We start from the raw sequence: 11,689 nt of genomic DNA, 5'->3' as shown, positions 1-11,689 counted from the left end.
TATGTTATGCCCATGTAGSATGATGAACATAGCAGTTTTCATACTCACTTCTCTAAGCCCATAAGAGATTGCCATTATATGTTGTATTATTTTGAGACGAAGTCCCCTCAAAGGACAATGTCAAAGGTGATCTCCCTGGCTAGGGAATTTTCTAGGTTCATATTCTAGGTTATTCATAGATTCTTGAGAGTTATGGTGAATAATATTAAGAACATCGAGAAACGGGACAACATAGTAGCAAAAGAATTTATTAGAGAAAGCTGCTAAACAGAGAACTGCAAGAGTTTCATAAATACTCTCCTGGGTGGTTTTAATGGCCTCTAAAGGTCCATTTACCAAGTCCTATAGTCTGGAAAGTTACTTCTTTCGTCTGGAACCTTAGAGATGTTGTACGTGTGGAGACACAGTACACTTAGTGAGAAATTTAATTATGTTCGGGAAGAGAACAAAGTTCTGGAAAGCTATAGTGGGGCATCAAGCACAAGAAACTATTTCTACAGAGCAGTGTTGCTGGGAGGAAGCAAATGAGCACGTAAGCTGCACGGGAGAACATTCCACGTGATTTTTAGACTCATCTCACCTTATTTCAGGCTCCTAACAGAACTGTCCAGAGTGAGGAGAATTGTTATTGAAAGTTCCCTGTATGAACCCTAATAAGGGTAGAAGAGTCCCTCCCAACAGAAGAGTCTGCACCCCAGATCTGAGGCATTTTCTGCAGGTACTCACCTCCATCCACAGCCAGAGAGGCAGCCCCTCTCCCCAAAGTAAATGCTTCAATTAAGTATCTACCTTCAGAGGAAGAATTCAGCTGAGGCTCCCCATCTCTAAGCCCCCATCAGCCACCCTCTTACTTCCACTTGCACGAATGGCTCTGGCCAYACTTCAGCTGCGTAGATGTCAGGAGTCCCCCATTTCTCATTGCTGATGATCAAAACACGTGCTGTGCTTTCCAAATCCTTTTGGCACCAAGGAAATGTTCTTGGGCAGGAAACAATTCATCAAATGTCTCAAGCATATAACACTTTTCTAACCTCTCCTTTCATCACTCTATTCTGCTTCCAGYTGTGTGGAAGAATTATTTCCTCTGCACTTGCAACATCCCACTTGCTGCAAATGTCCCCTAAATCCAATGTCATATTAGGTGGCCCCACACAGAAGTCTTAGATGCAGTAGAGAGTCTCTGACAACAATAGTCATCTCTGTTCATGACTCCCAGGACCTTCACCAGGTCAGAACAGAGAGGAAAACCATCAGACAGTGAGCCAGCATACCTCAGTGCTTTTATAAAATCTTCCATTCAGTATGCAGGAGGGTGACTGAAATACACAGTAATCAGACAATCTTCTGAGAACAGTGGGAACTGCTGAATAAAAGTGGCATACAAGTAACTTGTCCTCAGTTTTTTACCGAGTTTAGTTTGACTACACTGAGAAAAGCATTTTCATTTCCCTGTGGGACTTCCATATTTTCCTGCAGACAAAAGTTAGTTTCATCCAAATGAGAACTATATCAAATATAAATGGCACAAACAAAGCACTACTTCAGTTATAGCGCTGACCTCTTATTTTCGAAAAACTCTACCAAAGGATGGTACTATAATAATTTCCAAAAATGTGTGTTTTTGTACAGCACAAAATGTGCTGTATAGACAGCTACAAAACAACTAGAAAAAAAGAAAACATATAAAACAGTCTACAGCTCTATAACCTTCCAGGAGTTCTTTTTTAAGTGCTTCAGYCACACATTCAAAATTAATAGGAGTTTTGGATGCAAAACACTAGAGAGACATACATTAGATTTTTGGAAAGTGAGACTACTTTTTAATAACTAAGAGGTTAATGAGCTTATTAAAAAAGAACTACAGGTCTATTTTCTTCTCATTATTCATATTCCTATGTTGCAAAACCTGCACGAAGGTGGAACAGGATGAACGATAACATTAATCCTTTTGTGGTAAAATCATTGTTTTGCATATATTCCGCAGCTATGAGAATCAGTGAGTCAGAGATTGGAAAACTTTCTAAAGCAAACAAGTACTATATAAATGTGAGGCAGGTGTGTAACAGACTATGAAAAAGATATTTCTAAAGGCAAGGGAAAACGAAAATGGAGAGTCTCCCATTTCTGCTGTTACTGTGCACAGCATCTTCTTGTGCTTTTCCTGCAGGTACAAGACAGAAAAAAGAAGAAGGCATGCAGCTTATCCAGGTGAGGAAGGTAGATTCATAAGGATGCGATATTTGCGGCTATTAAATATCCATTGCAATCTCTGGAATCATGCTAGCATACAGTAGCTAAGGAGCTAGCTCTGCAAATTCCAGGAGAATGAATAATGTGATCCAGTGTTTCTCAAGCAAAGGGGCTCCATTCTGAAGCAAAGGCTTCTTTAATTCTTGCTTTACCTCTAATATTTTTGTAGAGAAGAATTAAAACTGATTTATTTAGGATTTGAGTCTACAAATAGTTAAACACCTGAATCAGTCTACACTTGATCAGTTTGGGTGGAAATACAGTTATTTATGTGACAATATTATCAGACATAGCTCTGCATAAGATCAGAATTTTGTTTTGTCTGAATCATTACTCTCAAAAAATGTGATAAAATGGGGTATTACTACTGAAATTTTGTATTCATTCATATATTTCAAACACTTTATGCACTCCCTGCTCTGAAGGACTATGTGCAACTTTGGAGCACATGGCAAGTGGAGGATACATTTATCAGAAAACAAGCAATTTATTGAGCAAAGGCTAATTCTGAATGTGTTCTCAGTAAACTGCAAAAGCTTTGTAGTGATAGCATAATACAAAAGCACCATCACTAAGAGAAAAATATTCATGTGTGGCTTTAACAGAGCTCTATTACATACGTTCCGAAGGGATAAAAAGTGCAAGTAGCAAAGGTGCAAGTTTGAAGTGGTATTAGTATATTTTTTAAGAGCTTCAAAAGTAAACACATTTAACAGTTCTAATTCTTTTTAATTTTTGTTAGAAGTACCTGGAAAATTACTACAGCTTTAAGAAAGATGGGGAATCKCCTCTCCTTTGGAAAAGTGATAGTCCAATAACCAAAAAAATAAAAGAAATGCAGGAATTTTTGGGGCTGAAGGTGACTGGAAAATTGGATTCTAACACTCTGGACCTAATAGAGAAACCACGCTGTGGATTCCTTGACATAGCTAGGTTCTCCACTTTTGCAGGAGAGCCAAAATGGGCAAAACAAGTTCTGACATACAGGTAATTATAGTGGAATTCTTAAAATAAAGACTGTTTTGCACAGTATAAGCATCAAGAACACAACATTTTCTCTATCTTATATTTTAAAGGATATTAAACTATACATCAGACCTACATCCAGCAGATGTGAATGCAGCAATCAAGAAAGCATTTAATGTTTGGAGCAGTGTAACTCCACTGAAGTTCATCAAGGAAGACAAAGAGCATGCAGATATAATGATCTCTTTTGCAACCAGAGGTAAAAATTCCATGAAACAGTCGGTCTGAAACAGTATCGATTTATTCTCCCCTATTACACGTGCMAAGTTCAGTGTCAGATTGAACAATCACACAGAAGAACACAATTCCTCCTGACAATAACACGGTTATGGTCTGGAAGATCTTTGCAGGAGGACATAGAGGGAGATGAAGAGAAAGAAAGAGAAAATGATGTAATGTGCTGCCTGTAGTTCACTGGAACTATATCTAGTATATAATGTCCAACATGTGCATGAAACACARTAGATGTACGGCTTGTGCAATATGCTCAGGCTTAGAGCATTACAAAGTGGGTAGCTCTAATTACACTTCTAGGATTAGTCATGTGCTTTCTGTGAGCTAAATAAGCTTATATTTTTGGCATAGCCCTTAGGGTGGATTTACCAGTAGCCTCCTCTCTTTCATTAATAGCATCCCGCAGGCATGCACATTCCTAGTCATCTCTGCTCCCGCGCCAGACACACATCTCCACTCATCTAGGCTGCGCAGCCTGTGCAGACACGGTGTAGCCGCTGTGTTCTTGCATCCTTTTTTGAGATTACATCCAAGGACTCTCCAGGGAAGAGATTACAGTGCTGCAGTGGTCTTGCTTCTGCCATCAATTTTTAATTTACCACTCAAGCTCACGTAACTACCTGAGGATTGTAGACCCAGCTCAGGAAAATTTAACTTTAGGAGCAAAAAAGGGAGTATACTTCTAGCAAAACTATATCTGCTCCTTCTCCCTCACAACAGAACTAGATAATCATCCAACCATTTCTTGGGGAAACTGAGATTTCATCAGCTCAAATTTTCTCCAGTTTTCCTAGTGAAAAATAGGGCTTTTGGCAAATCTGTTTGGAGGAGGAACTTGAAAGTTTAAAAAATCAACAGAACAGAAAGTTCTGTGCATGGCTGAGGTCTGTTACTTCCAGTAGCCCTCAGTCAGCTGTGTGCCACTCACTCCTCAGGTCACAACGATTTCATCCCCTTTGATGGCCCAGGAGGCTCCATTGCTCATGCCTATGCACCTGGCAAGGACTTTGGTGGAGATGCCCACTTTGATGATGATGAAACATGGACTAAAAGTGTAKAGGGTAAGAAATTAAATTCTCCAAACCCTACCTGAGGCAGGGCATACATGAAATCAAGGACTCACTCAAAGTTTGTCTCCTATTTCCCCTATGAAGTGCTGAAAAGTGGGACTGATTTGAAGGAACATTGGGCAACTGGCTTCTCTAGTTACAAAAAGTCTCTGAGCCCTCTGGTTTAGAAAGTTGACACTCCAGCTAAATTTCTGCCTTGGACAGGGTGGAGATTTACTTGGAAGGGAGCTGAGGAAATTGGTAGTCCCCTCCTTCCCTTTTTCCTTCTTCTTCCTTCTGGTTGTCTCTCTCCTCACAATTACCTGATTTACACTTGTTTGGGGTGCCTTTCCCACACTGACTCCTGCAGGAATGGCAGATTACTTCCTCAAGTGCTAACAAAATTATACTTTTGAAACTTGCCATGGATTTCAATGTTTTCATTATATTTCTTCATGGCCAGAATTCCATCCCCAACTGAGTTTACTATAAACAGCTTCAGTTGTCAGGAAAGTGGCTCTAAAAGCCTCTGATCTGCTTTATGGCCTTAACATTTTCAGGAGATATGAAAAGACACAGCTCTTGTTTTGTGCATTTTATTGCTGTTTTCAGGCACCAATTTGTTCTATGTTGCCCTACATGAGTTTGGCCATTCACTGGGACTTCTCCATTCCAAAGACCCTGAAGCTCTGATGTACCCAATATATAGGAAATTTGACCCTTCAGTGTTTCCACTGCATCAGGATGATATTAATGGCATTCAGCACCTCTATGGTAATTCACAGTTCTTAATCAATTATTCATCGATAATTAATTAACTAATTAACAATTAATCAATAATTTCAAATAGTTTGGAATAAATTTGAGTGACATTTTTGTGTAATGGATATACCTGAATGAGATGTTGTTTTAATTTAGGACATTCTCCTAACACCTACAATGACCAAAGAGAATCTGCTGAGACTGAAGAACCAGTTGAGCCCACAGAACCTGCACTGCCAAACACCTGCAGCCGCGATTTGACTTTTGATGCTGTCACCACTTTCTGTGGAGAAATAATGTTCTTTAAAGACAAGTAAGTCAGCTCTCTGGAAGTAAAATAATAGGGGTTCATTCTTGAGCTATGCTCAAAAATATGGAAAAATTGCTTTGCCCAGAATATTGTTAAGCTGGGATTTCTTATGTGGTCAAAAAGGGGTTCAGAGGAGAGGTATAGTTATGCTTTGAGGTAAAGGGCAGATTTGAGAACCCCAATTTTATTATTCCTATGTTTCTATCTGCTTATGTTGTTAGCCCATTAGCAATCTGGATGATACTATACAACTTTAGGTTTAAATTATGTAGTATTCCCCAGCACCCTCTTGCTGATGGAGATATTTCTCCAGATGGCAGCTCCAAGCAGAGACCTAGCTTCAGTGCTCTGAACATCCCCCTGAGGGAAACTAGCCTTTCTCCTTCAAATACAGCAAAGTGCCAGTGTGCTCTGGCATTGCCACCTGAGCACTGTACATCCTCAGGAAGGGTCTCAGCTGGCACTGGTAGAGCTGAGGCCAAGCACTGGCCCATCAAAACACCTGCAGCAACCTCAGGGCTTCCTATGCCTATGCCCATGCAAAGGCCCTGGGCTGTGGGAAGGTGCAAGCTCCCTCTCTTTAGTGTTAACTGCAGCTAAATCTGCACCTGAACATGTATGAATGTGTACACACAGAGGCAATAACAGGGAAGTCTACACTTGACAGTAGGCTCAGGTCTGTGSTATACTGATAAATCCTATCCTGGGTCTCTCCCCAGGCCCAGGTGTCATTCTGCTAATCACTGCAAGCTATTCTCTTTAATCTCAGTGGCAGAAAGGTACTCAAATCTCTTACGATATTTATGGCTTAAGATCAGAGGCTTGATACAGAGACTTTTTATCTGTAGAAAAATCTGCCTGTTTTCTGCTGGCACTACCCTAGTACAGACAACAGATGGCATTATAACAGCAGCTCTTTGTCACAATTGAAATAAGTGCAATATTCTGATTTATTAATGTTGTGTTATCCTGACATACTAGTTTAGCAACTACTGGTAAAGTCTAATTCTTTCATTATTATAATCTCTAATGGTGGAATTTATGCTGTTCAAATTGGTTATTCTTACCTTGGGTCAACCATGTCTTCTTAGCAGTCGTTAACTGAAACAACTAGACAAAGAATTATCTCTAAGTGTTACAAACTTTTCCCGTTCTCAGAATCATCAGTTCTAGGGAAGCAGACAGGACAGGAAATCAGGATAAGGAGTGGGGGGCAAAAGGAAGGAGGTGATGGAGAAATGAAGAGATAAGTATAAGTAAGATCACATTTGAAAGAGGATATGATATAAATAGGATGGGGAAAATACAGCTCATTCAAAAACATAGGCAGTTTCTATTTTAGGCTGTGAGCAAGTCGAGGTAAAGGGACTTCAGCTTCTGGAAAAGGCACCACCAGCCCAAGGGTACTCAACAGCATCATTGCAGTCCTTGCTGAGGGTTTACCAGTCCTGGCACAATATCCGCTTGAAGACTCTCCATAGTGGCAATTTAATAGTTATAAATGGAGAAGATGACTGATTCAGTGCTGCCCAAGACATAAACTGTCTCCTCCAAGGACATGACAGCCCAAGGGCTTGAGGAGAAGGTACAAAAGAGATGACTTCTCCTCCTTTTTGTGTGATAGGACTGTGCTTTCCCTGCTCCAGACCCTCCCCAAAACCGTCACTAAAGGCAGAATTTCAACCTCAGAGATTCCAGAGTCCACAAAATCAGTAAGATGTTATTTTGCAGAAGCTGACATTATTCATGCCGGCCTTTCTTCAAGCTGGTGTTGGCAACCCTGAAGCAGGGAATCATTCTCAAAATTTCATCCTGTATCAGCCTTTACAGGTGAGCCAGTTCTGTCTAGACTCCTTTTCTGTGTACAGGAAAAATAATAGCTGTTTTGACAGCACAGTTCATCTGACCTATTTCAGATATCTACGTCAAGATGAGATGAATCCCATCATGGAAAAGACATTTTCCCCATTGACATTTCCGTTAGAGTGACTAACGTAGGGAAGAAGCTACATTTAGTTAGATAAATCCTCCCCTGCTGCCATGATAGGGTTTTGTGCATTAGTGTGTGTAAACATGTGATTTCATACAAAATCTGTACTGTATTTATATCAGGCATTTTTGGCGCAAGCATCCTTCAGTCAGAGCAGTTGACTTTAACTTGATTTCTTCATTCTGGCCATGGCTGCCATCTGGTGTTGATGCTGCATATGAAGTTCCCGAAAAAGATGAAGCTGTTCTTTTTAAAGGTAAAATGGTTTTTTTGCCTTTTTTTTTTTTTTTTTTTTTTTTTTTTTTTTTTTTTTTTTTTTTTTTTTTTTTTTTTTTTTTTTTTTTTTTTAAGCTGTGCCTTTCCATGTAGCCTTGAGGGATTGTGTCTGGTTTGAAAACCAGTTAAGCTCTTTCTGCGAGATTCCACAAACTTCAACTTAGTCCAACAAATCAGTGATTTTCAATCACAGAGTTAACAAAATATTATCCAAGATAAGAAGCATGTGTCTTTTTTTTTTTTTTTAACATCTATAAGGAAAAAATATTCCCTGCCAAAATAATGACATAAATAAATGTCACATTATGTATCAAAATTAAAAATGATAACACACATCTGTTGTTAACTTGTGGAAAACTAAGGTGAATTAGGATGGAAGATTGAAGTTTTAGTTTTTGTATAATGCAGCATATAGTTCTTTCATTCTTGCATATTTTGGAACACTACTTTCTTGGAAAGGATTGTGTCATTCTCAGCAGAAGGCTCTGATAACATTTCCTTCAATATTTTTTGGTAGGGAATGAATTCTGGGTTGTGAGAGGAGATACCAAACTTCCTGGATACCCTCAAAAAATCTATGTCTTGGGCTTTTCAAAGGATGTTACCAAAATCGATGCTGCTTTCTATAACAGAAAAAAGGGGGAAATATATTACTTCATAGCGGACAAGTTTTGGAGGTAATATTTCCTGTGCTACTTTCTTAAATAGAAGCAAACACAGTCACACGATGTCATCATGTCATGATTTAGGATGAATTAATCATACAGTTTGGTCATTGTTTTCACCATCACCACTGTCCATGGAAAAATATTTGAAAGGGAGCTGAACAATTGCTTTAGACTTCTTTTTAATTGCTTTAGTGATTTAACAGTCCTCTCAGTTTCTTTTATTTGACCGACTTGGAAAAAAATCATCTTATAACTCCACACATCACAAGAAATCAGTCAGAGTCATAAAGACACACTATTTTTATCAAAACCATTTCTGTGGAGTGTCCTATTCTATCTTCACTTACCAAAAGTAGTTCCATGAAATTACAATTAAATGCTGCATATTGCAAAGAATTATCCCGTGTGCATGGTTATGATTTTTTTTCTTTTCCAAACACTACTACTCAGTTTTGTTTCACAGGCCTTGATCCTTCTGAAAACTGAAGGATGTGCTGCTATAAGAGAAGTTGCAATCAAACACAACTTTTAGAGCTGAGTGCTACAACTTCTATCTTTTCTGTCACTGTGAGAATTCTCAAGCAATCGATCATACATACAGTGATCATCCTGAAGTAACTAGTCAGACATATATTTACAGTTTAAACAGAAGAATAGATTTCCATACTTTAGTTCAAGTTGTCACAGTTCAAATAATTTCACCTGAATCATTTGTTTAATCATTAAATCTCTTGCTGAGCAAAGGTATTAGAATGAAGACGCTGTAGCCTTGTCATTCCAGCACTGATAGATAAGTTGCACTTAACTCAAAATGTAACAGCCTGCTATAAGTAACTTAAGTAAAATAACCAAAAATAACTTATAGCTTATATAAAATTCAGATTTTTCCTGATAAACRTTTCTTACAAAGAGAAAATATGAAAGTAATCTCATATAATCTTATAAATCTAACCTCTATTTGAGATAAGATTATCTGTCTCTCCTTCATGTACAGTCTTTTAGAAAAATAATGAGATTTATAATGGTGGCACAAATATTAGGTATTCTTTTACCATGCTTTGAGTTGATGAAAACAGAAACAATTCTTTCAGTGCAGTTAATAGTGTGATAATGATTTCTGACACCTCCAAGTCTGCCTCAAGGCTACTCAAAGGCTACTGAAAGTCTTGAGTGAGCTTAATTCYGTATTAGTCAGTTCAAGGTAATGTGCTGGGCTGAATTAAACATGATTTTTTTACATTTTTAGTTGATGCCAGATTGTTTCTCATTTTTCTCAGTTACAGTAAAAGAAGTCAGYCCATGGACAGGAAGCCCAGACAGATAAGAGATGCCTTTCCAGGAATTAATGGGAAGATCGATGCAGTTTTTCAACATAAAAGTGAGTGACAGCTCTCAAGTAAATCTGCAGTAAATGCTTSGAGCCACAGGGCTGAGAATGCTTGGACAGAAAGATGTACTTCTGCATGCTACTCTCAGCCCTGAGAGTGGCCCCTGAGGCCCTGAAGTAGTCATGTAACACTTACATCCTTCACTTTACCCATTTGAAGACTAGGGATATTTTTGATGATAGGCTGAAACTGAATTCATAGTTAGAAAGTCTTGTTCTATGGGACAGATTGCAACATCCGTACTCATGTTGGTCTGCATCTCATACACCACTCAAGACAGTGAGGTGTCCACAACATAAGGTCTACTTGCTCTGAGCAGGGCTATCACAGCCTAGCCTTATGATATGAAACAGTACTGTTTGGAAAGTAATAATTGTCACTCATTTTGCTTGTGCAAGAGGATGTTATTTAGACAGGGAAATTCTGGGACAGACTCAGGTTACAGCCACACTGTCAAATGGCCTAGCTTCCCAGTTCACTCCTGAGTCCTCGTGTCCTGATTGTCAAAGAGCATAAATATTAACTACTTCCCTGGGAGTGAATATATCAGCCTGCTCCAAGAAAAGCCTTACAGATAGTGCAAGGATCCTCAGCTGCASCCATGACTCCCAGAGGGCAGGGTGGATGAGAGCGAGCTGAGGCTGTGTGTCTGCTTCCCTGCCCCATGTCCTGTAGTATCACAGTATGCTTGTGCCCACAGCCATCCCACCACGCTTTGTACCATGGTCCAGGGCGCGCAACACACGCCTTCACCTGCATGTGAGAAAAGCAGTCTCCAGAGGGTTTCTGCACAGGCTTTACGTGACAGCTAACATTTTAAACGGCAAAACATAGGTTAAATCACCTCATGAGATGCATGAGGATCACGTCATGGGATTCATTAACTATGTTATGCAGCATGTACACAGCTGGTTTGCTAAGGAAGGTGCTAGCCAAGAGCAGTGTGTCCCCAAGCCACTGTGTACCATGTTGCAGAGGTCACCCCTGGGAGCAGATGTTGTTAGCAGTGTAAATGTAGCTAAATATCTTTCTGAACCCTCACCARCTTTTGCTAAAGCATATTAATCCTTATACCGGTAATACCATAACTGATATATTTTTTTTTCTTAGACTACTTCTACTTCTTCCATGGAAGAAAGCAGTTTGAGTTTGATCCTGGTAAGAAGAGAGTCACTCGCCTCTTAAAGACAAACTTCTGGTTTTCTTGTTAAGAAAATTAAATCTGTGCTGGAGTTGGAGAAAATGGAGTGTTATTGTACTAGAGAATTTTTCTTTTATAAATATGGTAATATTTAAATTCTTCAGATTTCAGTCATCAGACCTCAACCCCTGCACAATCTGCATTTCTGTAATAACAGAGCTGTATTTAACATACAGGTCTGTATATATATGTACATAGGTAACATCAGCATTATTACAAACTAGTCAAATTGCTAGTTTGCCATAGAACAACACAGTTTTTACTTTTGATACAAAATTGTCTCTTGTTTCATTTTTTTCCACCTTCTTTTCACTCTTTGTGCCATATGTCACCCTATTATAAGCCAGGAGCTGACTAGGAATAGTGCTTCTGTTCCCAAGGCTAGGATTGCTTTCAACTAATTTTAGAAAATTGAAAGCTAAACAACCAGGCTAATAGAGCTTCTTTCCATATTTATGAAAAGACAAGTAGGAACTCCAGAAAGCAATTTCTCCTAGTCTAAGATGGGTGCATAGATATGGAAGTGCTCCTTTCT

The 11,689-nt window shown here is 39.0% G+C and overlaps 1 protein-coding gene across 1 annotated transcript; it reads left to right on the top strand.

Annotated features, from left to right (window-relative positions):
* Positions 1-2,106: 2,106 nt before the first annotated feature.
* Positions 2,107-11,164, top strand: LOC146593546 (stromelysin-1-like). The gene is made up of 10 exons (XM_085309107.1): positions 2,107-2,208; positions 2,993-3,237; positions 3,327-3,475; positions 4,446-4,571; positions 5,172-5,333; positions 5,478-5,634; positions 7,744-7,877; positions 8,415-8,574; positions 9,843-9,943; positions 11,064-11,164. Exons 1-10 carry the CDS (start codon positions 2,107-2,109, stop codon positions 11,162-11,164), a joined length of 1,437 nt encoding a protein of 478 aa, XP_085165233.1.
* Positions 11,165-11,689: the final 525 nt, after the last annotated feature.

Source organism: Rhea americana, unplaced genomic scaffold (assembly GCF_003343005.1).
Source record: "Rhea americana isolate MKP2758 unplaced genomic scaffold, rheAme1 scaffold_29, whole genome shotgun sequence".
Classification (NCBI taxonomy): domain Eukaryota; kingdom Metazoa; phylum Chordata; class Aves; order Rheiformes; family Rheidae; genus Rhea; species Rhea americana.
Note: the sequence above shows the minus strand (reverse complement) of the source record. Positions and strands in the feature narration are given on the sequence as shown.